This window comes from Cottoperca gobio, chromosome 15, assembly GCF_900634415.1.
Source record: "Cottoperca gobio chromosome 15, fCotGob3.1, whole genome shotgun sequence".
Taxonomy (NCBI): domain Eukaryota; kingdom Metazoa; phylum Chordata; class Actinopteri; order Perciformes; family Bovichtidae; genus Cottoperca; species Cottoperca gobio.
The window spans coordinates 24,775,518-24,802,306 of record NC_041369.1 but is presented as its reverse complement, the minus strand read 5'-3'; the positions used below and the strand labels follow the sequence as shown (position 1 = coordinate 24,802,306).

The 26,789-nt window shown below is 39.8% G+C and overlaps 1 protein-coding gene and 1 pseudogene across 2 annotated transcripts; both read left to right on the top strand.

The window, feature by feature from the left end:
• Nucleotides 1-64: 64 nt before the first annotated feature.
• LOC115020464 (clathrin heavy chain linker domain-containing protein 1-like) lies at nucleotides 65-26,610 on the top strand. 2 transcript variants are annotated; one of them, XM_029450515.1, is made up of 13 exons: nucleotides 65-544; nucleotides 2,138-2,325; nucleotides 3,315-3,403; nucleotides 3,882-4,092; nucleotides 4,276-4,391; nucleotides 4,608-4,707; nucleotides 4,784-4,890; nucleotides 11,995-12,166; nucleotides 12,239-12,441; nucleotides 14,331-14,458; nucleotides 14,495-14,549; nucleotides 15,300-15,499; nucleotides 25,291-26,610. In XM_029450515.1, the coding sequence occupies exons 1-12, from the start codon at nucleotides 326-328 to the stop codon at nucleotides 15,494-15,496; spliced, it is 1,785 nt and encodes a 594-aa protein (XP_029306375.1). In that variant the 5' UTR covers nucleotides 65-325; the 3' UTR covers nucleotides 15,497-15,499; nucleotides 25,291-26,610. The 2 variants fall into 2 exon arrangements, with proteins under 2 accessions (XP_029306375.1, XP_029306374.1); XM_029450514.1 differs by having other exon boundaries at nucleotides 14,331-14,549.
• On the top strand, nucleotides 6,470-8,042 carry LOC115020465 (nuclear factor 7, ovary-like; annotated as a pseudogene).
• Nucleotides 26,611-26,789: the final 179 nt, after the last annotated feature.

Genomic DNA, 26,789 nt, shown 5'->3' with positions numbered 1-26,789 from the left:
ACACCATTTCCCAGGTACACTTTCGCGGTAACCACGGCAACTCGGCCAAAGAGTAAGACGGAAGAGCGGGTGAAGCCAGAAAGTTAGCAAACGCAGATATATTCTCTAAATATTAGAATTTGTGGTCGTTTAGTGTTTTATTTGTGTCTACCGTATCGTATTTATTAAGTCGTTAATAGTCTTTAATGTATATTGGGTCGTATTTAACAGAAGGAAGCCGCCAAATCTTTTAATGTCTGGGTACATTTTCGCGGTAACCATAGCAACGCGACCGAAGAGCACAGGAACTTCAGTTCTGAACAGCAGAAAGTTGGAACCGTAATATATGTGTAAAACAACAATGTCCGAGCCTCAACACTACAGCAGTTCATCTTCAAGAACAGAAGAAAGAAGTTTAACGCCGGACATTTTGATTTCTGAGAGTGATGAACGGTTGTTCCGGTCTCTGGAGGAGTTTATCGAGCAGGAGAAACGGTACCTGAAGTGTCCCGAACAGGGACCGGACGAACTCCGGTATATCGTCTACAGCTGCGTGTTTAATAAGGTATTAATATACTAACTTCAGTGGTGTAATGTAACTAACTACATTTCCTCAAATTACTGTCGGCTACACATTTGAGGTACTTGACCATAATGTAAAATTGAACCGCATTTAATCAGTGGTGATTAAATGCGGTTTTAATTTAATAAAACATAAACATTTAATATTTATTTATATATTATATTTACATGTATTATTTTGTCTAGTTGTGTACTTACATAATACTAAATGCTTTCAACTATTTTCAAACCCGGAGAATCCGTCATTTTAATCAAGGTAACGGTGCGTGTAACAGCGCCGTAGTATCCCCTCTGCGCATGCGTCAGCGTTTTGGTTGTGACAGAAGCTGTCATAAACTGACTTTCTATCCAGTTTTAAGACACATTTGTACCAGACACATTCTAGATCTTGGTCGTTTTTAACTCTATATGTTAACCGGATGAAGGATTTTAGTCCTCGGATGTCTGGATCTTTAGTTAACAGAGAAACAACTTGAGCAAACGTTAGCCTTTTAGCCCCCCAGTCCTGCTTCCACCAGGGAAACACTGATTTTTAACATGAAACTGCTTAACTCAGTGTTTCTACAGGTCTTATTCACCAAGTCCATTTGTTTTGGAGAGGATGAGACTTCAGTGGATAATTCGGCCTCCGGTAAAATGAGCTTTTGTACAATTATAAGTTACTTTTACTTAACTTGAGTATTTAAATGTTATGCTTCTTGGTAAGTAAAAGTAGTATTATCCCACTGTAAAACAAAATACATTACAAGTAAAAGTCCTGCTTTTAAAATCTAACTAAGGTAAAAGTACAAAACTCGAATCAAAAACGTAATGTTGTCAAATGGAGTAAAAAGTACTAACTAAAATATATAGTAAATATATACTAAAATATAGGTAGCGTATAAAGTAGGATAAAAGGGAAATACTCAAGTAAAGTAAAAGTACCTCGAAATTGTACACTAAAGACAAGCAGTACTGGAAGAAGTACTCAGAAGTGTTACTTTAGTAATACCATAATGTAAAAATGTCGTACTTCAAAAGTATGATCAACAAATATAATATGCTCAAAGTTACTCATTCCAAAGTTCATTGATTTTTAACTGCATTTAGGAAGTAAAATTAGTAACAGTGTAAAAATACTTAAATACAAATGTACAAATATAAGTCATGCTTTCAAAATCTTACGAAGTAAAATGACAAAAATATAAGCATCAAGTGTTGTCAGATAAATATAGTGAGAAGTAGAAGTATAAAGTAGCATAAAGTTAAAGTACAAATACCTCAAAAGTGTACTTGTATGTATTACAGCTTAAACTACCCAGCAGTATATAAAGTATTTAAAATGAGCTCCGTCATCAGCCGCAACATTAAAGTGATGAACACATGAATGCATCATTAATTATAATGCAGTAATATAATATATATATATTGTTCTGCATATTGTACTTTACGTATATTTTAATGCTAATACTTTTGTACTCTAAACTAAGTAAGATTTTGAATGCAGGACTTTTACTTGTGAGTATTTTCTGCAGTAGTACCACCTGCTGATACTAGATGACTGTGTTGACCTCTTGTTCTTCCTTCTCGTCTTCAGGTGATTGGCCGAGCGACGGCCTATAAGAGACTTCTGCTGACCATAAAGACGGAGTACGACGATGTAGTCAGGGAGCTGCAGAGGAGGGAGGATGAGGCCAGGGCGGCTCGGCGGACGCTGGCGGCCTCGACCTCGCTTCCAAAATCAGTGATAACCTGCCAGAGACGAGCCGCCCACCTGAGGGACAGGTGTGTGCTACATTCTGTCCACTTCTCACTTCTTCAAAAGGACGTTTGAGGGTTCAAACTTCACTTCAAACCCTGAAAACGTATTTTAGCTTCTTACTACGAGTGATGAGTTCCTACATGAACGCATCATTAAACAGTTTGGATTATTTGAACTGAGATATTTCTGTACTTGTATTCTCCAGCGGCAGAGGATCGACTCATTGATTAATCGTTTCAGCTGAACTTATAAACTGTTGGGGAGTGAAACATGACATTTTATAACTTCATATGTTTTGTGTTTGTAACTAAAGCTGTCAGATAAATGTAGTGGAGTAAAAAGTTCAATACTTTAGGACTGCAACGAACAATTATTTTCATTATCGATTAAACGCTGATCATTTCTTTGATTAATGTTTTTCTATATGAAATGTCAGAAAATAGTGAAAAATGTCTTTAAAAGTTTTGTTTTGTCACTTTAACATGATTTACAACAGAGAAGAGCAGCAAATCTCCAGATTTGAGGCTGAAAACAGATTTTAAAGACATTTCTTTAAATTAAAAATCACTTTAACAATAATCAATCACAAAATAGTGAGTGGGCTGAAAAGAAAGTTCCTCAGATTTGTACTTCCGTACGGTACCTGAGTAAATGTACTTAGTTTCATTCCACCACTAGATTTTCTTTTACAATATTATTATATTTTTGATACAAATAAATCCGATTAAAACCCATGAAACCACGACTGATGAAGCAGAACAGCTTTCCACTGTTAAATTAGAAAATAAAAGAGCTTTAAGTTCTCTGTTAAGTAACTCGCACGACCTCGATGAGGGATTACATTAATGTGTGAGAGAGCCAACAGGTATATATCATTTATTTTAATGCAGAATCTTTCTTACGTACATTTTGTTTCATGCGAAAGAGAACCTGGCTGACCGCAAAAAATAAATAAAAATGGTACGAGAGGTTGTCGTGCATCCACTTCCTGACTGCATTCGTCTGTTTCCAGAATCTGCGTCGTTCAGAGAGAAACAACAGAACTTCAAGAAGAGATGAAAAGACAGAAACCCTCTGAAGAGCAGAGCATGTGGATACCTGGTACTTCTGGAACTCAGGCCTGATCATACAATGTGTTGTTAATGAACTTATATACCTGTATGTTTGAATGTTGTCTGCATGAAAACAAAAACAGACATCATCTACTTACACATATTTCTATGTTTAGATGGCAGTTGCTGAAAACTTACTGTAGGGGGATTAACCAATCAACCACAAAGAGACACAACATGTATATTAAGAGATGCAAAACCAGAGATGGGGCGTTTTCAAAGAGATGTTTTGTGCCTCTTTCAGAATACGTCCATCTTCTCTGTATCCGCCCTCTGTCCCGACTTCTTACCCCCCAAAACTAACTTTAACTCGCAAAAACAGCCTCCAGAGTGTGTGAATCATAAAACTCTGACACTGGGTGTGTTGTTGGAGAGCTTCTACATGTCAGAGCACATCATCTGCCCATGCTTAGAGTGTCTGTATCATCTCAGTTAAACATCAACCCTACATATGTCTCGTGTCCCAGGTTTGACGGTAGCTGAATCAGAGGATCCCGAGGCTCTGGACGGACACATGAAGCATCTCGAAGCCCAGAGAGCTTCTCTCCTGGAGAGGAAGAGTCGCTGCGTCTCTCTGGAGGTCAAAGCTCAGCTGCACACTGAGCTGCATGCTGAGCTGCAGGCCTCCGAGCACCGCAGAGACCAGCTGAGCTCCAACAACCACCAACTGAAAGTCCTGTAAGAGTCCTGCCAAGTGGCCCATGTTTACACGGAGCATCATGAGAAATCCACCTGCCGCATGTACTGTAACATGTAACATGTAACATGTTACATGTTACATGTTACATGTTACATGTTACATGTTACATGTTACATGTAATTGAGTGATCGTGTTGCTGTGTGTGTTTTGTCCGTCTGCAGGTACAAGCGTCTGAGGTTAGTGTCCGACCTTCTGTCCAGCTGGGAGCACGAGGAGCAGCAGATTCCTCTGGAAGAACTTCTGGGTTCCACGCTGGAGGACCTCAGACAGACCAGCGGTGAGACACACCAAACATAAAAAGGGTAAAACTGTAGATTTATTGGTGTTTTCTAGCATGAAACAGGTGAAAGTTTCTCAAGATGTCAGTAAATGATTGTCTCTTTGCTGCTTCAGGTATCAACTCAATGTTCCAGTCTTATTTTATCATGTGTCTTCAACAAACAAAACAGGAAGGTGTCACATTATTTATTATTTAAACACCTTTGATCTGCAGTGACGGACGATGAAGGCCGCATCATCGTCGCCGAACTGTTTGAGCACGAAGAGCCCACTGGCATCGACGAGTCCAAACACCTGGCAGATCACCTGGACAGGTGCTGCGTTCACAAAGTCCTGACCAGTTTATCTGAACTCTGCAGACTCTCTGAATCACCTTTCTCTCTCCGTCAGGTTCATCGAGCTCTTTGATTCGGCTCAGTATGAGGACGCTGCTTTCCTCGCTGCCAGATCTCCCCGAGGAGTCCTGAGGAACCTCGACACCATGGAGATGTTTCAAGGTGGGAGTCACACACATAGAGAGATAAGAGATAAGGCGCAAAGCCGGTCCTGAGACTAGGAGCAGGTCCTGGCTGGTCCTGAGACTAGAGGCCGGTCCTGAGACTAGAGGCCGGTCCTGAGACTAGAGGCCGGTCCTGAGACTAGGAGCAGGTCCTGGCTGGTCCTGAGACTAGAGGCCGGTCCTGAGACTAGGGGCAGGTCCTGAGACTAGGGGCAGGTCCTGAGACTAGGGGCAGGTCCTGAGACTAGAGGCCGGTTCTGAGACTAGAGGCCGGTTCTGAGACTAGAGGCCGGTTCTGAGACTAGAGGCCGGTCCTGAGACTAGGAGCAGGTCCTGAGACTATAGGCTGGTCCTGAGACTAGGGGCAGGTCCTGAGACTAGGAGCAGGTCCTGAGACTATAGGCTGGTCCTGAGACTAGGGGCAGGTCCTGAGACTAGGACCAGGTCCTGAGACTAGAGGCCGGTCCTGAGACTAGGACCAGGTCCTGAGACTAGGAGCAGGTCCTGAGACTAGGGGCAGGTCCTGAGACGAGGAGCAGGTCCTGAGACTAGAGGCAGGTCCTGAGACTAGAGGCAGGTCCTGAGACTAGGAGCAGGTCCTGAGACTAGGAGCAGGTCCTGAGACTAGAGGCAGGTCCTGAGACTAGGAGCAGGTCCTGAGACTAGGGGCAGGTCCTGAGACTAGGAGCAGGTCCTGAGACTAGGAGCAGGTCCTGAGACTAGAGGCAGGTCCTGAGACTAGGAGCAGGTCCTGAGACTAGGAGCAGGTCCTGAGACTAGAGGCAGGTCCTGAGACTAGGAGCAGGTCCTGAGACTAGGAGCAGGTCCTGAGACGAGGAGCAGGTCCTGAGACTAGGAGCAGGTCCTGAGACTAGGGGCAGGTCCTGAGACTAGGGGCAGGTCCTGAGACTAGGGGCAGGTCCTGAGACTAGGGGCAGGTCCTGAGACTAGGAGCAGGTCCTGAGACTAGGAGCAGGTCCTGAGACTAGGAGCAGGTCCTGAGACTAGGAGCAGGTCCTGAGACGAGGAGCAGGTCCTGAGACTAGGGGCAGGTCCTGAGACTAGGGGCAGGTCCTGAGACTAGGGGCAGGTCCTGAGACTAGGGGCAGGTCCTGAGACTAGGAGCAGGTCCTGTATGAAGTGAGTTACATTGTTTTATTAGTGTGAATGCTGATTCATTCTTCTCATCTTTATTGTTCTGTCTTGTGTAAATCGTTGGACAACTACTTCTGCATTGGGAACGAGACCAATCTGCAATCCCATGTTTTATTTGCTCTGGCAGAAGCTCTTAGAGCTGCATACTCTTTGACTTCCTACGTTACATAATCTTGACACAAACCAGGAAACAAGTTTATTGCTGTTCAGCTCTCAGTGGGAAGAGACAGACAGACGGTAAGATTCACCTTTATTACAAAGCTGTGGCTTCAACTGAGGGAGGACAGTTACACCAAACTTCTACTGCAACCGGCTGAAAAAAACTCAAAGTGAAAGTAACTGAGGCAACTTTCTGCAGCAGGAAGGGAAACACAGCCGACCTCCTGTTTGTGTGTTCTGCTCCACTCAGAGACTACCGGTAAATGGCTTCCAGATCAGAGGAGGATCTCTGCTGTCCGGTCTGTCATGACGTCTTCAGAGATCCTGTCATCCTGTCGTGGAGCCACAGCTTCTGTAAAGACTGTCTGAAGAGCTGGTGGAGAGAGAAACAAATCAAAGAGTGTCCACTTTGTAAGAGAAGACATTTAAAAGGAGAACCACTTTGTAACTTGATGTTAAAGAACCTGTGTGAGAGATTCTTACAGGAGAGAGATCAGAGAGCTTCAGAGGATCTCTGCAGTCTGCACGCTGAGAAACTCAAACTCTTCTGTCTGGACCATCAGCAGCCAGTGTGTGTCGTCTGCAGAGATTCAGAGGAACACAGCGACCACAGATTCAGACCCATCGATGAAGCTGCACGACAACACAAGAAGGAACTTCAGGAAACTCTGCAGCCCTTAAAGGAGAAGTTAGAGGCTTTAGAAGAAGTTAAAGTGAAGTCTGATCAAACAGCAGGACACATGAAGGTCCAGGCCCGACGCACAGAGACGCAGATTAAGGAGTAGTTTAAGAAGCTGCACCAGTTTCTAGAAGAGGAAGAGGAGGCCAGGATGGCTGCTCTGAGGGAGGAAGAGGAGCAGAAGTGTGTGATGATGAAGGAGAAGATGGAGGCTCTGAGCAGAGAGATAGCAGCTCTTTCACACACAGTCAGAGCCACAGAGGAGCAGCTGAGAGCTGAAGACGTCTCATTCCTGCACAGCTACAGGACTGCAGTGCAGAGAGTCCAGCTGCAGCGCCCCCTGCTGGAGGCTCCACAGCTGCTCTCAGGACCTCTGATAGACCAGGCCAAACACCTGGGCAACCTCACCTTCAACATCTGGAACAAGATGAAGGAGATGGTCTCCTACTCTCCTCTGATTCTGGACCCAAACACTGCTGGTCCAGGACTCATCCTGTCTGAAGATCTGACCAGTGTGAGAGAAGGAGAGGGTCAGCAGCTTCCTGATAATCCAGAGAGGCTTGAGAGTGACTGCTCTGTCCTGAGCTCTGAGGGCTTTAACTCAGGGACTCACAGCTGGGACGTCCAGGGTGGAGACAGTAGAGAATGGGAACTGGGTGTGTTACCATACGATCTGGATTATGGAGAATATGGTTCTGTGGTGGTAAATACTTTGCATTCTCAGCATCACATCCAGACACTGTTCTCTCAGTGCAGAAGAAGCTCCAGAGGATCCGAGTGAATCTGGACTGGAACAGAGGGAAGTTGTCGTTCTCTGATGCTGACACTAACACACACATACACACCTTCACACACACTTTCACTGAGAAGATGTTCCCATACGTTAACACTCAGGATGAACTCCCACTGAAGGTTGTACCAGTGAAGGTGTGTGTGACTATAGGTCTATAGTATAGTAGTATATATATATATAGTATAGTCTTTAGTGAAGGTGGTGATAATAATACTCACATCCTTTACTTCAGTAAAAGTAATAATACCAATGTGTAGAAATACTCTGATACAAGAAAGTCCTGCAATCAAAATCTTACTTCAGTAAAAGTGCAAAAGTATCAGCATCAAAATACACTGAAGTACCAAAAGTAAAAGTTGTCATTATGCAGAACAATATATATATATATATATATATATATATATTACTGCATTATACTTATTGATGCATTCATGTGATCACTTTAATGTTTAATGTTTAAAGCTCATTAGTATTACTTTATATAGTTTATAAACTTTATATCAGTTTATTATATTTCTGTTTGAATGATCTGAATCTGTAAAGGAACTAAAGCTGTCAGATAAATGTAGTGCAGTAAAAGTCTAATATTTCCCTCTGAGTGGAGGATATAATGGAAATACTCGAGGAAAGTACATCAAAAATGTACTTCAGTACATAACTTGAGTAAATGTGCTGAAGTACTTAAAGGTTACATTAAACCTGATAATAATAGTAATCAAGTATCACTACAGGTGAACAGAGTCATACATGTTGTACACACTACAGGTGAACAGAGTCATACATGTTGTACACACTACAGGTGAACAGAGTCATACATGTTGTACACACTACAGGTGAACAGGGTCATACATGTTGTACACACTACAGGTGAACAGAGTCATACATGTTGTACACACTACAGGTGAACAGAGTCATACATGTTGTACACACTACAGGTGAACAGGGTCATACATGTTGTACACACTACAGGTGAACAGAGTCATACATGTTGTACACACTACAGGTGAACAGAGTCATACATGTTGTACACACTACAGGTGAACAGGGTCATACATGTTGTACACACTACAGGTGAACAGGGTCAAACATGTAACTAACAGATATCATGAAGCTTCCCCACTTCATGACTCACATCAACACAGTTTATATTACAAGTGTTTCATATGTACATGAGGCGTTATGTAATGTAGCTGTAGAGAGTTTACATCTACACACACACACTCTGATGTTGTGGTGTTGTGATGTTGTGTTGTGATGTGATGTTGTGGTGTTGTGATGTTATGGTGTTGTGGTGTTGTGATGTTATGTTGTGATGTTGTGGTGTTTTGATGTTGTGGTGTTGTGATGTTGTGGTGTTGTGATGTTGTGGTGTTGTGGTGTTGTGATGTTGTGGTGTTGTGATGTTGTGATGTTGTGGTGTTGTGGTGTTGTGGTGTTGTGGTGTTGTGATGTTGTGTGTGATGTTGTGTTGTGATGTTGTGGTGTTTTGATGTTGTGGTGTTGTGATTTATGGTGTTGTGATGTTGTTGTGTGTTGTGATGTGTTGTGGTGTTGTGATGTTATGGTGTTGTGATGTGGGTGATGTTATGGTGTTGTGATGTTGTGGTGTTGTGGTGTTTGTGGTGTTGTGATGTTATGGTGTTTTATGTGGGGTGTGATTTTTTGTGATGTTGTTGTGATGTTGTGATGTTATGGTGTTGTGATGTTGTAGTGATGTTGTGATGTTATGGTGTTGTGATGTTGTAGTGATGTTGTGATGTTATGGTGTTGTGGTGTTGTGGTGTTATGGTGTTGTGGTGTTGTGGTGTTGTGATGTTGTAGTGATGTTGTGATGTTGTGGTGTTGTGGTGTTGTGATGTTGTGATGTTGTGGTGTTGTGATGTTGTGGTGTTGTGATGTTGTGGTGTTGTGATGTTGTGGTGTTGTGGTGTTGTGATGTTGTGATGTTGTGGTGTTGTGATGTTGTGGTGTTGTAATGATGTTGTGATGTTGTGGTGTTGTGATGTTGTAGTGATGTTGTGATGTTGTGGTGTTGTGGTGTTGTGATGTTGTGATGTTGTGGTGTTGTGATGTTGTAGTGATGTTGTGATGTTATGGTGTTGTGGTGTTGTGATGTTGTGGTGTTGTGGTGTTGTGATGTTGTGGTGTTGTGGTGTTGTGGTGTTGTGATGTTGTAGTGATGTTGTGATGTTGTGGTGTTGTGATGTTGTGATGTTATGGTGTTGTGATGTTGTAGTGATGTTGTGGTGTTGTGATGTTGTAGTGATGTTGTGATGTTGTGGTGTTGTGGTGTTGTGATGTTGTGGTGTTGTGATGTTATGGTGTTGTGGTGTTATGATGTTGTAGTGATGTTGTGGTGTTGTGATGTTGTGGTGTTGTGATGTTGTGGTGTTGTGATGTTGTGGTGTTGTGATGTTGTGGTGTTGTGATGTTGTGGTGTTGTGATGTTGTGGTGTTGTGATGTTGTGGTGTTGTGATGTGTGGTGTTGTGATGTTGTGGTGTTGTGGTGTTGTGATGTTATGGGTGTGTGGTTTGTGTGTTGTGGTGTTGTGATGTTGTGGTGTTGTGATGTTATGGTGTTGTGGTGTTATGATGTTGTTGTGATGTTGTGATGTTGTGGTGTTGTGATGTTGTGGTGTTGTGGTGTTGTGATGTTGTGGTGTTGTGATGTTATGGTGTTGTGGTGTTATGATGTTGTAGTGATGTTGTGATGTTGTGGTGTTGTGATGTTGTGGTGTTGTGGTGTTGTGATGTTGTGGTGTTGTGATGTTGTGGTGTTGTGATGTTATGGTGTTGTGGTGTTATGATGTTGTGTGCGTGCTGTGTGGTGTGTGTGTGTGGTTTGTGCTGTTCTGGTTGTTTTGTGTGGTGCTGTTGTTGGTGTTGTGTGTTGTGGTGTTGTGATGTGTGGTGTGTGATGTTGTGGTGTTGTGCTGTTATGGTGTTGTGGTGTTATGATGTTGTAGTGATGTTGTGGTGTTGTGATGTTCTGGTGTTGTGGTGTTTTGCTTTCTGGTGTTTTGTGTGTTATGATGTGTAGTGTGTGTATGTTGTGCTGTGGTGTTGGTGTTGTGATGTTGTGGTGTTGTGATGTTATGGTGTTGTGGTGTTATGATGTTGTAGTGATGTTGTGATGTTGTGGTGTTGTGATGTTGTGGTGTTGTGGTGTGTTGTGGTGTTGTGATGTTGTGTGTGTGGTGTTGTGATGTTATGGTGTTGTGGGTGTTTGCTGTTGTGATGTTGTGGTGTTGTGATGTTGTTGTGTTGTGATGTTGTGATGTTGTGGTGTTGTGGTGTTGTGATGTTGTGGTGTTGTGATGTTGTGATGTTATGGTGTTGTGGTGTTATGATGTTGTAGTGATGTTGTGGTGGTGTTGTGGTGTTGTGGTGTTGTGATGTTGTGGTGTTGTGATGTTGTGGTGTTGTGGTGTTGTGATGTTGTGGTGTTGTGGTGTTGTGGTGTTGTGGTGTTGTGATGTTGTGGTGTTGTGATGTTGTGGTGTTGTGATGTTGTGGTGTTGTGATGTTGTGGTGTTGTGGTGTTTATGGTGTTGTGATGTTTGTGGGTGTGATGTTGTGGTGTTGTGATTGTTGGTGTTGTGGTGTTGGTGTTGTGGTTGTGTGATGTTATGGTGTTGTGATGTTGTTTGGTTGTTGATTACATGGATTGTTATTTGAATATGGACATGACTTTATATTATCTTTGTAACATTTACCTAAAAGAAACCTGAGGGATGATTAACTTTATTTTATATTCAATGTTCTTTGTTGGCATGACGTGGTAAAGAGGTTAGTGATAAAACACGGGTGATGATGTGATCATTAAAGAAAATCATAATATTTCCTTCTTTATTTCTATATTCTCGTCTGTTATTTTCTACAGACACAGTCGACTCCGGATATGTTCATTTAATATATTACAGGGATTTCTACACATTTCTTCTTTCAGCTTTTCTGTCGATGTGTTTTCTGCTTCATCTTCTTCAGGCCGTCCAGCTTCAGTTTCCAGGATGTTCAGCAGTGAAATGCATTTGAGCTTTAAAGTAGATGCAGTTTGTAGAAACAGACATTAAGTACCAGCAGGAAGCCAAACGATGTTCTGCTGTGGACGTGTTTTAGACGTTTTCTCCACTTCACCTTGTTATCGTTTCTGACTCTCTTCAAAGCACCAGACTCCATTAACAAAACCAGTACTTTAAGCTCACGGAACACAGCAGGTCTACTGCTGCCTCCATCTGTTAGTTGTTGTTTTGTTTTTTAAACACTGCAAATAATGTGCATTCTCTCGGTATTAAAGCACCTGTCTGTCCCCCAGGTGTGAAGGGGCCCCTGGGGTCTCCCCCCCCTCTCCTCCTCTTCCTCCAGGCCCTGCTGATGACCACCTCGGTCGGCGAGGAGCTGCCGGCTGCTCTCTCCCTGCAGCTCGTTCACTGTGCGCTGCGGCACGGCGCCACACAGCTCGTCACACACGCCTTCAACAACAACAAGTAAACACAAACAATAATGTGTTTTTATCTCTGCTGCTGCTGCCCGGCTCGTCACAGTCTTTATCCTCGCAGACTGACCTTCTCTGAGGATCTGGGCGACGTCCTGACTGAGCACGCTCAGAAGAACCCCGGCGTGGCAGACGTGTGTCTGGCATTTGCCACCAACGTCTACGAGGCCTGCAGGCTGGACAGGAAGACCGCACTGAGCATGTGCAGGAGAGGCTTGATACACAGCGCTGCCGATTTCATGAACCACTGCGATGACCTCACAGCAGGTGTGTGTGTGTGTGTGTGTGTGTGTGTGTGTGTGTGTGTGTGTGAGGACATTTTGTTTACCCAATTGATTGGTCGGTTAAGACTCAGTTTTCAAGGCACAATATGTAATTTTCTAACATTCGGGGGCTCTGAATGAAAACAATTGTGAAAGCTGGAGTTTGGTGTGGTGGTGCAGCAGCGGTGCATCATGGGAGTTGTTCTGATTCAAAGGTTAAACATCAGAGTTCCTCCTGCACGCTGTTCGGCTGCCGCTAACGTTAGCCCAGCTTGTTTCTGTGAGAACTTAAGATCCAGACGTCCGAGGACTAAAATCCTTCATCCTTCAAATATAGAGTTAAAAACACCAGGATGTAGAAAGTGTCTTAAAACTGGATAAACAGTTTATGAAGCTTCTGGTTACAAACACAACGCTGACGCTGCTCAGAGGGGAGACGACGACATGACACATGTCTCTGTCTCACTACATATACAACACAGGACTGATGACACCATGACAGGAGAGAGAGGAAACGTTACCTTCAGGGACATTACACATGTCTCTGTCTCACTACATATACAACACAGGACTGATGACACCATGACAGGAGAGAGAGGAAACGTTACCTTCAGGGACATTACACATGTCTCTGTCTCACTACATATACAACACAGGACTGATGACACCATGACAGGAGAGAGAGGAAACGTTACCTTCAGGGACATGACACATGTCTCTGTCTCACTACATATACAACACAGGACTGATGACACCATGATAGGAGAGGAAACGTTACCTTCAGGGACATTACACATGTCTCTGTCTCACTACATATACAACACAGGACTGATGACACCATGACAGGAGAGAGGAAACGTTACCTTCAGGGACATGACACATGTCTCTGTCTCACTACATATACAACACAGGACTGATGACACCATGACAGGAGAGAGGAAACGTTACCTTCAGGAACATTACACATGTCTCTGTCTCACTACATATACAACACAGGACTGATGACACCATGACAGGTGAGAGAGGAAACGTTACCTTCAGGAACATTACACATGTCTCTGTCTCACTACATATACAACACAGGACTGATGACACCATGACAGGAGAGAGAGGAAACGTTACCTTCAGGGACATGACACATGTCTCTGTCTCACTACATATACAACACAGGACTGATGACACCATGACAGGAGAGAGAGGAAACGTTACCTTCAGGGACATTACACATCTCTCTGTCTCACTACATATACAACACAGGACTGATGACACCATGATAGGAGAGGAAACGTTACCTTCAGGGACATTACACATGTCTCTGTCTCACTACATATACAACACAGGACTGATGACACCATGACAGGAGAGAGAGGAAACGTTACCTTCAGGGACATTACACATCTCTCTGTCTCACTACATATACAACACAGGACTGATGACACCATGACAGGAGAGAGGAAACGTTACCTTCAGGAACATTACACATGTCTCTGTCTCACTACATATACAACACAGGACTGATGACACCATGACAGGAGAGAGAGGAAACGTTACCTTCAGGGACATTACACATCTCTCTGTCTCACTACATATACAACACAGGACTGATGACACCATGACAGGAGAGAGAGGAAACGTTACCTTCAGGGACATTACACATGTCTCTGTCTCACTACATATACAACACAGGACTGATGACACCATGACAGGAGAGAGAGGAAACGTTACCTTCAGGGACATTACACATGTCTCTGTCTTACTACATATACAACACAGGACTGATGTTTATCTCTGTTATAATAGTTATTATAGGTAAAGAAGAAAAACATCAATAAAACTACTGTGTGTGTGTTTTCCTGCATAACTCTCCCAATAATCTGAATCCCTGTCTTTCAGAGGACTGTCTGTGGGTTCTGTGTCTCTCTCCCAGCCTCGTCTTGCTCCAGCTGTTGACGGCGCCTCAGCAGGGCCGTGCGGCCATCTTGTCGGTGAGCGTGTCCTGCTCCACTCTGCTGGCTGACCCTCAGCAGCAGCAGCAGCAGCAGCAGCAGCAGCAGCAGCAGCAGCAGCAGCTCGCTCTGCAGCTCCTGGACAGCTTTGTCAGCGGAGGACGAGGTGAGTTCTTCTTATAGCAGTTTTCCTCGGTGTGTTTGCTCCAGAGGCCGGCTGCAATGCAGTTTAAGATTTTCCTTGAATAAACTTCCGGTGGTGCAAATAAATAAAAGTCCTGCCCTGAGGATATTTCCTTAAATACTTCATTTTTCATCTTATGTTGTATTTTTTTATCTTAAGTTAAGGTGTTGCATTAATCATCCTTATCAACAACTCAAGAAGAAACTTTGAAGAAACTTTAGAAAAGTTTAATATTATCTATAGTGTGTGTGGTATATATATATATATATATATATATATATATATATAATATTATATATATATATATATATATATATATATATATATATATATATATATATATATTATATATAATATATATATATATATAGTGTGTGTATATATATATATATATATATATATATATATATATATATATATATACACACACACTATATATATATATATATAATATATATATATATATATATATATATATATATATATATATATATATAGTGTGTGTATATATATATATATATATTATTTTTATTGAAGCAAACAAAGTTGTTCCGGACACACCAACACTGTGTTCAGGTAGAAGTTCTAAATAAACCAGGACTGAAGGAACTGAAAAGCCTTCAGACTTCTGGACGTTGTTAGATGTTGTGATGAAGTCACATCAAGTCACCGCAGAGAAGATCTTTCACACGTCCAGCTGTGAGCAGCTGACCTGTGTCTCGCTCCTCTCAGGGGCTTTGGAGGACGCCATCCTGCAGGACCGCAGCGCTTCAGTGGACGTTTGGGACAACGTGGCGTCTCGGTGCTCCGAGCTGAACCGGGCCGACCTGAGCCGGGCCGTGCTGTCCGTCCTGCTGGACCAGAGTGGGACCAGAGTCCTGACCCCGGCCCTGCAGGGGGGCCGACTCATGGAGCACGTCTTCCTGTGAAAGGTAGAATTATCTGAGTGAAGCAATCAGCTTCTTAGAGTGGAAACACTTTAACACGTGTGTGTGTGTGTGTGTGTGTGTGTGTGTGTGTGTGTGTGTGTGTGTGTGTGACACTGCATGACACAGCTTCTTTTCCTTTAACTTAAAGGATTCACATTCATCTTGTTTAAGAGTAGATATAAAGTTGCTCATAAAAGAACAGAAAAACATTTTTAAAACTTCCATAAAATTATATTTTAATATTATTAAATCTTTTAGTTATGTATTTATTATTAACATAACTACCAATATTTATTTGTTTCCAAAATTGTAACCTTTTAAATGTTTGTTTACATAATGCAACTGTTGTTTTTAAATTAAAAATAAAGAATCATTGTTTGTATACACACACACACACACACACACACACACTCACACACACTCACTCACACACACACACACACACACACACACTCACTCTCACACTCACACACACTCTCACACACACACACACACACTCTCACACACACACACACATACTCACACTCACACACACACTCACTCTCACACTCACACACACTCTCACACACACACACACTCACACACACACACACACACTCACTCTCACACTCACACACACTCTCACACACACACACACACACACACACACACACACACACACACTCACACACACTCACACTCACACACACACACTCACTCTCACACACACACACACACACACACTCACTCTCACACACACACACACACACACACACCACACTCACACACCTCACACACACTCACTCTCACCACACACACACACACACACACACACACACACACACACTCACTCACTCACTCACACTCACACACACTCACACACACTCACTCTCACACACACACACACACACACACACACACTCTCACACACACACACACCTGGAGCCGTGTTTATTAAACTTCTTGGTGCAAAGAGTTTCTCCCAGTGAAGACATTCTATAAATATTCTAACGATCGTGTCCTCTAAGTCGACCCTCACAGCGGGAAAGATCAAAGTTATTATGAATGTTGCCTGAAGATCTGTTGAGGAGTAAATGTGTTCGCTGGTTTATACATTTACACACATTTACATCGACTGACAGCAAAGCTCAGACATGTTTCCCGCTAATATCACACAGATGAAGTATTAAAATACTTAGAGTGAACGTTGCACTGCAGCAGGACCAACACAGAGACGTTCACGACATCAAATAATATTCATAATGACATCGTGTCTAAATAGAGACTGTGATCATCACTATGTTATCACTCCAGGACTTCATCCTCACAGAGATGATGTATTAACAATCATAACACACACACACATCATCATGCCTCGCCACACCTCAGAAACATTTCCCATCAGCCATCTCTGCACAGTATTTTTCCACCAAACCAACAGCAACACCTTTAATCCATGGAAATATCAACAGATGCCCATTCCTGATGTAATACGCTCAGTGTGTGTGAGGTGTGTGTGTGTGTGTGTGTGTGTGAAGAGTGTGTTGTGAGGTGGTGAGAGTGAGTGTGTGTGTGTGTGTGTTTGTGTGTGTGGAGAGTGTGTGTGTGTGTGTGTGTGTGTGTGAGTGTGTGTGAGTGTGAGAGTGAGTGTTGTGTGTGTGTGTGTGTGTGTGTGTGTGGTGAGGAGTGGTGTTGTGCGTGGTGTGTGTGTGGTGTGTGTGTGTGAGTGTGTGTGTGTGAGTGTGGTGTGTGTGTGATGAGTGTTGTGTGTGTGTGTGTGTGTGTGTGAGTGTGTGTGTGAGAGTGTTGTGATGTGAGAAAATTGAGTGGTGTGTGTGTGCGTCTGTGGTGTGTTGGTGTGTGATGGTGTGTGTGTGTTGGTGTGTGTTGAGAGTGTGTGTGTGTGGTGTGTGGTGTTGTGTGTGTGAGAGTGAGTTGTGTGTGTGTGTGTGTGTGTTTGTGCGAGTGTGTGTGTGTTGTGTGTGTGGTGTGTGTTGTGTGCGAGTGTTTGTTGTGTGAAGTGTGTGTGAGTGTAGAGTGATTGTGTTTGTTTTTTTTTGTGTGTTTTTTTGCGAGCGTGTGGTGGTTGTTTGTTTGTTTGTTGTGTTGTTGGTGTTTTGTGTGGAGTTGTGTGGTGTGTGTGGTGTTAGAGTGTTTGTGTGTGTTGTTTGGTGTGAGTGTGGTGTTGTGAGAGTGTGTGTGTGAGTGGTTGTGTGTGTTGTGTAGGTGGTTTTATATTTTTTTTGTGTTTTGTGTTTTTTTGTGTGTTGTGTGATTGTGTTTGTGTGTGTGTCGTTGTGTGTGTGTGTGTGTGTGTGTGTGTGTGTGTGTGTGTGTGTGTTGTTCTTGTGTGTGTGTGTGTGTGTGTGTGGTGTGTGTGTGTGTGTGCGTGTGGTGTGTGTGTGGTGGTGCGTGTTGTGTGAGTTTTGCGTGTGTGTGTGTGTGATCCCCCCAGCTCTGTTCTCCCAGTGGTATTCTGTACTTGTATTTGGTGTCAGACGTTGAAGACATTTTGTCCTCATTTCTTCTCTTTGAGGTTTAGAATCAGGTTCAGGTTTAAAGCTTCGGTGTTTGTTTTATTACACTGAGTGACTTTCTTGATTTTGCGCCACACGCTTCAATGATGATGGACATCTCACGCAGGCCGGTGTCTTTATCAGAGTGAATCTTCATCACACATGAATCACGATGAAGATACAAAAAATACAAACTCATAGCCACCTCAAGAAATCAACATGAGTTTAACTGTACGTGATATTTAAGATATTTCCAGCACTTCAGCTTGTTACAGTCCCTGACTCTTCAGAGCCATCGACAAAAACACCCTGTGAGCTCACAGCACTCGCAGGTCTGATGCTGCCGCCATCTTTACTTTGTGTCTTTGTGTGACTTTTGTAAAGTTTCCACAATAAAGTTAGTTTTCATGTCGGGCATAATAAACAGCTTATTATACATATATTACATATATTTACATATATATTACATATATTATATATTACATATACATATATTACATATATTACATATACATATATTACATATATTACATATACATATATTACATATACATATATTACATATATTACATATATACATATACATATATTACATATACATATATTACATATATTACATATACATATATTACATATACATATATTACATATATTACATATATTACATATACATATATTACATATACATATATTACATATATTACATATACATATATTACATATATTACATATATTACATATACATATATTACATATATTACATATACATATATTACATATATACATATATTACATATACATATATTACATATATTACATATATTACATATACATATATTACATATATTACATATATTACATATACATATATTACATATATTACATATACATATATTACATATATTACATATATTACATATACATATATTACATATATTTACATATATTACATATATTACATATATTACATATATTACATATACATATATTACATATATTACATATACATATATTACATATATTACATATATTACATATATTCAGATACATATTACATATATTACAGATCATATTAATATATACATAGATTACATATATTACATATACATATATTACATATATTACATATACAATATTACATATATTACATTATTACATATATTACATATCATATATTACATATATTACATGTACATATATTACATGTACATATATTACATATACATATATTACATGTACATGTACATGTACATATATTACATGTACATATATTACATATATTACATATATTACATATACATATATTACATGTACATATATTACATGTACATATATTACATATACATATATTACATGTACATATATTACATGTACATATATTACATGTACATATATTACATGTACATATATTACATGTACATATATTACATGTACATATATTACATATATTACATATACATATATTACATGTACATGTACATATATTACATGTACATATATTACATGTACATATACATATATTACATGTACATATATTACATGTACATATGTACATATACATATATTACATATACATATATTACATGTACATATATTACATGTACATATATTACATGTACATATATTACATGTACATATATTACATATTACATATATTACATATATTACATGTACATATATTACATGTACATATATTACATATACATATATTACATATATTACATATACATATATTACATATATTACATTATATTACTATATGACATATTTACATATATTACATTATTACATATATTACATATACATATATTACATATATTCCTATATTACATATATTACATATACATATATTACATATTACATATATTACATATATTACATATCATATATTACATATAGCATATATTACATATATTACATATATTACATATATTACATATATTACATATATTACATATACATATTACATTATTACATATATTACATATATTACATATACATATATTACATATACATATATTACATATATTACATATACATATATTACATATATTACATATACATATATTACATATATTACATATATTACATATACATATATACATATATTACATATACATATATTACATATATTACATATACATATATTACATATACATATATTACATATATTACATATATTACATATATTACATATATTACATATATTACATATATTACATATACATATATTACATATATTACATATATTACATATATTACATATACATATATTACATATACATATATTACATGTACATATATTACATATACATATATTACATATATTACATATACATATATTACATGTACATATATTACATATATTACATATACATATATTACATACATATATTACATGTACATATATTACATATTATTACATATACATATATTACATGTACATATATTACATATATTACATATATTACTATTACATATACATATATTACATATATTACATATATACTACATATATTACATATATTACATATATTACATATATTACATATATTACCTATATTACATATATTACATATACATATTACATATATTACATATATTACATATACATATATACATATATTACATATATTACATATATTACATATACATATATTACATATATTACATATACATATATTACATATATTACATATACATATATTACATATATTACATATATTACATATACATATATTACATATACATATATTACATATATTACATATATTATATATATATAATAAATCAAAGATCCTCTCATCTCTTCCTGATACTCTAGTATACAGACACAGTACTTGAGTAAATGTACTCAGTTACATTCCTCCTCTGATCTTTACAACATGAACAGCTCGTGTAGAAATCGTCCGTTAACTTCCACTGAGACAAGCATGTAAACAGTCCACGCTGTTGCTAGGTAACAGAGCAGCTGGTTGACTAAAGATAACTCTGTTAGCAGCCTGTACCATGGAGTCAACACACACACACACACACACACACACACACACACACACACGCACACACACACACCATTTGGTGCATTTACTCAAGGTAATTAAGTACAAGTATGAGGTACTTTACTTTACTTGAGTAGTTTTATACTGAATGCTACTTTGTACTTGTACTGCACTAAATCTCAGTACTTTTCATTTATTTTTGTTTCAAATATATATTTCTGAGATTGGAACATTCTCAGAAATAAGCAAGAAAATTCGTAAATGATGAAAAGATTTAAAATAATAAATAGTTAAGTAAAATAAAAATTGACAAGGACATAATAAACAAAGAGTTAATTTAGATGAGACCCTCTACTCTATTATTATTTAGATTGAGATTATTAATACTAAATATAATAAACTCATAAATAATGATGGAATATTACAGGTTAAACTCCACAGCAGTATAAAGACACTTAAAATGAGCTCGTTGACCAGCTGCAACATTAAAGTGATGAACACATTAATGCATCAATAATCATACAATAATGTAATTAATAATCAAATCAAATGTATGTATACAGCCCAATATCACAAATTATACATTTGTCTCAGTGTTTACAGACTGTACAGGATACGACACCCTCTGTCCTTAGACCCTCTGTCCTTAGACCCTCTGTCCTCAGACCCTCTGTCCTTAGACCCTCTGTCCTCAGACCCTCTGTCCTTAGACCCTCTGTCCTCAGACCCTCTGTCCTTAGACCCTCTGTCCTTAGACCCTCTGTCCTCAGACCCTCTGTCCTTAGACCCTCTGTCCTCAGACCCTCTGTCCTTAGACCCTCTGTCCTCAGACCCTCTGTCCTTAGACCCTCTGTCCTTAGACCCTCTGTCCTCAGACCCTCTGTCCTCAGACCCTCTGTCCTTAGACCCTCTGTCCTCAGACCCTCTGTCCTTAGACCCTCTGTCCTTAGACTCTCTGTCCTTAGACCCTCTGTCCTCAGACCCTCTGTCCTTAGACCCTCTGTCCTTAGACCCTCTGTCCTTAGACCCTCTGTCCTCAGACCCTCTGTCCTTAGACCCTCTGTCCTCAGACCCTCTGTCGTTAGACCCTCTGTCCTTAGACCCTCTGTCCTTACACTCTCTGTCCTTAGACTCTCAGTCCTTAGACCCTCTGTCCTTAGACCCTCTGTCCTCAGACCCTCTGCTCTTAGACCCTCCGTCCTTAGACCCTCTGTCTTTAGACCCTCAGTCCTCAGACCCTGTGTCCTTAGACCCTCTGTCCTTAGACACTCTGTCCTCAGACCCTCTGTCCTTAGACCCTCTGTCCTTAGACCCTCTATCTTTAGACCCTCTGTCCTCAGACTCTCTGTCCTTAGACCCTCTGTCCTTAGACACTCTGTCCTCAGACCCTCTGTCCTTAGACCCTCTGTCCTCAGACCCTCTGTCCTTAGACACTCTGTCCTTAGACCCTCTGTCCTCAGACCCTCTGTCCTTAGACCCTCTGTCCTTAGACCCTCTGTCCTCAGACCCTCTGTCCTTAGACCCTCTGTCCTTAGACACTCTGTCCTTAGACCCTCTGTCCTCAGACCCTCTGTCCTCAGACACTTTGTCCTTAGACCCTCTGTCCTCAGACCCTCTGTCCTTAGACCCTCTGTCCTTAGACCCTCGCATCGCACAAGGAAAAACTTCCTAAAAGAAACCCCATAATTAAAGGGGAAACATGTTAGAAACCTCAGGGAGAGACTGAGGAGGGATCCCTCTCCCAGGACGGACAGACGTGCAATAGATGTCGTGTGTACAGGATAAACAACATAGTACAAATACAACATTTGACAGAAATGATGTTGTGTTGAAAAAGAGAAAGTTTGGATGAATCCAGGAAAATGTCAATAAGGCTTCCTGGTGTCCAGCAGGACCAGGGCAGCAGGCGCAGCCACGATTCATGATCCTGACGTAAACTTTATCAGTGGCAACCTGCCACATGAGACACAGACACTCCGGGGATGATGCCCCGGATGATGAGTTGGAAAACATACATTTACATAAATGCATACAGATAGAGAGGGAGAAGAAGAGAGGGAGGGGAGGAGAGAGGGGAAGAGAAGGAGGAGAGCAGGGAGGTGTCCCCCGGCAGTCTAAGCCTATAGCAGCATAACTAGGGGCTGATCCAGGACAAACCTGAGCCAGCCCTAACTATAAGCTTTATCAAAAAGGAAAGTCTTTAGCCTACTCTTAAATGTGGAGAGTGTGTCTGCCTCCCTGAACACAAACTGGAAGCTGGTTCCACTGGAGAGGAGCTTGATAGCTGAAGGCTCTGGCTCCCATTGTACTCTTAGAGACTCTAGGAACTACAAGTAACCCTGCAGTCTGGGAGCGCAATGCTCTAGTTGGTTTATAAGGTACTATCAGATCTTTAAGATATGTATTTTACCAGGAGCCAGTGCAGAGCAGCTAATACAGGAGTAATATGATCCCGTTTCCTTCGTTCTTGTCAATACACGTGCCGCTGCATTTTGGATCAACTGAAGAGTCTTAAGCGACTTTTTGGGACAACCTGATAACAATGAGTTGCAGTAATCCAGCCTTGAAGTAACAAATGCATGGACTAGTTTTTCTGCATCATTTTGAGACAGGATGTCTTATGTTTGCAATGTTACGTAGATGAAAGAAGGCAGTCCTTGAGATTTGTTTTATGTGGGAGTTAAACGACAGATCTTGATCAAAGATGACGCCAAGATTCCTTACAGTGGTGCTGGAGGCCAAGTTAATGCCATCCAGAGCTTCTATGTTATTAGAAAATGCGTTTCGGAGGCGTTTAGGGCCAAGTATAATAACTTCAGTTTTGTCTGTTTAACATCAAGAAGTTGCAGAACATCCAAGTTTTTATGTCCTTAAGGCTTGAAGTTTAGCCAATTGATTGGTTTCATCTGGTTTAATTGATAGATATAATTGGGTATCATCCGCATAACAATGAAAGTTTATAGAGTGGTTCCTTATAATATTGCCCAAAGGAAGCATATATAAGGTGAATAGAATCGGTCCAAGTACAGAACCCTGAGGAACTCCAAGACTGACTTTGGCTGTCATGGAGGATTTATCGTTAACAAGTATAAATTGAGATCGCTCAGATAAATAGGACTTGAACCAGCTTAGTTATTTTTTCTGTGATTAATTAATCTAAATTAACGCGTTAATTCGACAGCCCTAATAATACAACAGTAATAACAATAATACTTGAGTAAAATATCTGAGTTCTTCCACCACATTTAATTGAGCACAAAGCCGTCGTTTTAAGAGTAACGTACTCTGGAGATTGTTTTAGTCTGAAACACGGAGACAAGGATGGAAGGAGACACTGCAGAGCTGCATCAGCTGACGGGAGGGTCTGACAGAAGGAGGACAGATCATGTGCTGTGACTCCTCCTGTCAGCTGTTTCCAACACTTTAAAACAAACAGTCTGCTGCAACATGGAGGCAACATCCCTGCAGTGTTTTCATCCTTTTAGTGTGACGGCTGCACTGGGATTGTTATATCCCGTCCGTAGGACAGCGGCCTTACACACGACACCGCATAAAATCCTGATAATGAGAAACAAATAAATGTAAAAGGACGGTCTCATACACCTGCTCTAACCTTTAGGAGAAAAACAAACAAAAAAAGAAAAAGAAAGATAAGATGATTTGAAAAAATACAAACAGATATATATATATATTTATTAATATAATTTATAATTTATTAATAAATAAATATTTATTTATAAATATTTATTTCCCTGAAAATGAAGCTGAAATACTACATTACCCATGAGCCTCAGTGGCTGGTGATACAGAACAGAGGCTGAGCTGAATCCGCTGGACTGAAAGATTAAACCTTGTTAACTCCCAGTTTCCCTGCCACGCCCTGAAACATGAATACCACAGAGAGATGATGGAGACATGTGACCCCCCCCAGCCTGAGATACTGTGAGGGGCCGCATGTTTCACACCTTCAGACTCAGGATATTTTAAGTAAAGCTTTCTCTAATATTCAGAGAAAGAACTCTGAGTTTTCCACTAAATCTACGAGAAACAAAACAGATTCTCTGAAATTGAAGTCGTAAATGTATTCCTATTTTATTTATTTATTATAATTCATTCATTTAGATCTCCCCTTGCAGAGTGAAGCGATGTGCTTCCCACTGTTTTTCAAAGTCTTGCATGTATACTATAATATACTGATCTGTAAAAGTGACTGAGGGTTCTTTTATATGTGAACTGTTTGAGCACTAATATTTAACATGTGCTGCTGAGTTGTATATTTTATTAACTCATTTATCTGCAGATGGGAGTTTGTGTCTGCTGATGAAGACCACAGGTTGTTGCTGAAAGCTCCACAAAATGTTACAGTAAGTGCCAAGAAATGAAAATTCACGTAATGGATTAGGATTACTCTATTATCAAAGTACTGATTACAGAACAAAGATGTGTTAGTGGAGGATAATCACACTAATACATCTAATACAATTGATAATTAAAAGAGAAAAATAAATAAATCTGCCCTAGGTGGAGTTATAAATAATTTAAAAAGTTAGATTCATCCACATTTGGTGTGTGTGAGATTGAGTGAGAATAAAGTACAGTGTGTTCATGGCACATGACGGAACATGTATCCCAGTGAGTATCAGCAGACTCCCTGTCCCTCTCACATTATCGTATGTTGAAGCAGCCATATATACTTACACACACATATATTCACATGTTATATATAGGCTCCGGCCTGTCATCAGTATGCTGTGTAACTCTACACCTCTGGAGCTGAAGCCCGGCTCCTCTACAGCTTCATGCTTCACCCTCCAAAAACACATTTTCACCTTCAACTCCCTCAGAAGAAACTTTAATGAGCTGATGTGGAGAACACGGGCAGCAAAGAGTATTTAAAATAATCAGAGGAAGATCGTTTGCAGAACATTTCAAAATAAAGTGAGAGGCAGGAAATCTGACTTTATCTCAACATTTTACTTTTGTTTATGAACATCTACCGGCAGAACTAACGACATGCACACATGCATAACATTATTCTGTTAAACTGTTTTATTTGTTGTTTTTTTATCAGTTTTCTTACTTTTATCATTTGTATTTTTCATGTGAATTATTCTCTGGTTGATTTGCTGTTTGTCTTATTGTTTGGTTGAAAGTAGCTCTAAAACAAGTGTTTCAGGACAGAATCAGACAAAATGTCCTTCAGAAAAGCACCAACTAAATGACATTTGAACATATTTCTTTGGTCTGAAAGCTTCTGATTTAAATAAACATTTGTACCACTTTTAGTCTGTATGGTATGTCAGGGTTAGCAGTTTAAGCTACAGTTCCCAGGTTCCCTGAAGGCAGCATTTCTCTGCAAACAGTTGTGAAACTATGATTAGTCATCCTGCCTCCCCCATTTCTAAACCTGTAACGCGTGTTCTGTGGTGGAAGGTTATACATAGATCAAGTATGAACTGTACTAAAGTACACATTTGATATACTTTCTTTGAGTATTTCCATTGTATGCGACTTTCTACTTTTACTACATTTGAGAGCTTTAGTTACTAATTGTTTTGCATATTACGTCATCTTCCTGTCATCTCTCCAATATCAATATCTAATAAAGGCTTAAAAATCTTGTGCCAATGTGTTTATTTTTAAGTATATATCACATGATCAACCTATAAAATATTATGCATTTACATACCAAACACTACATTTACGCAGTATGTTGAGATACTTTACTTTACTACATCTCAGAAGACAATATTGTACTTTTTACTATCTGACAGATTCAAGTTTCATGTTTTTATTTCA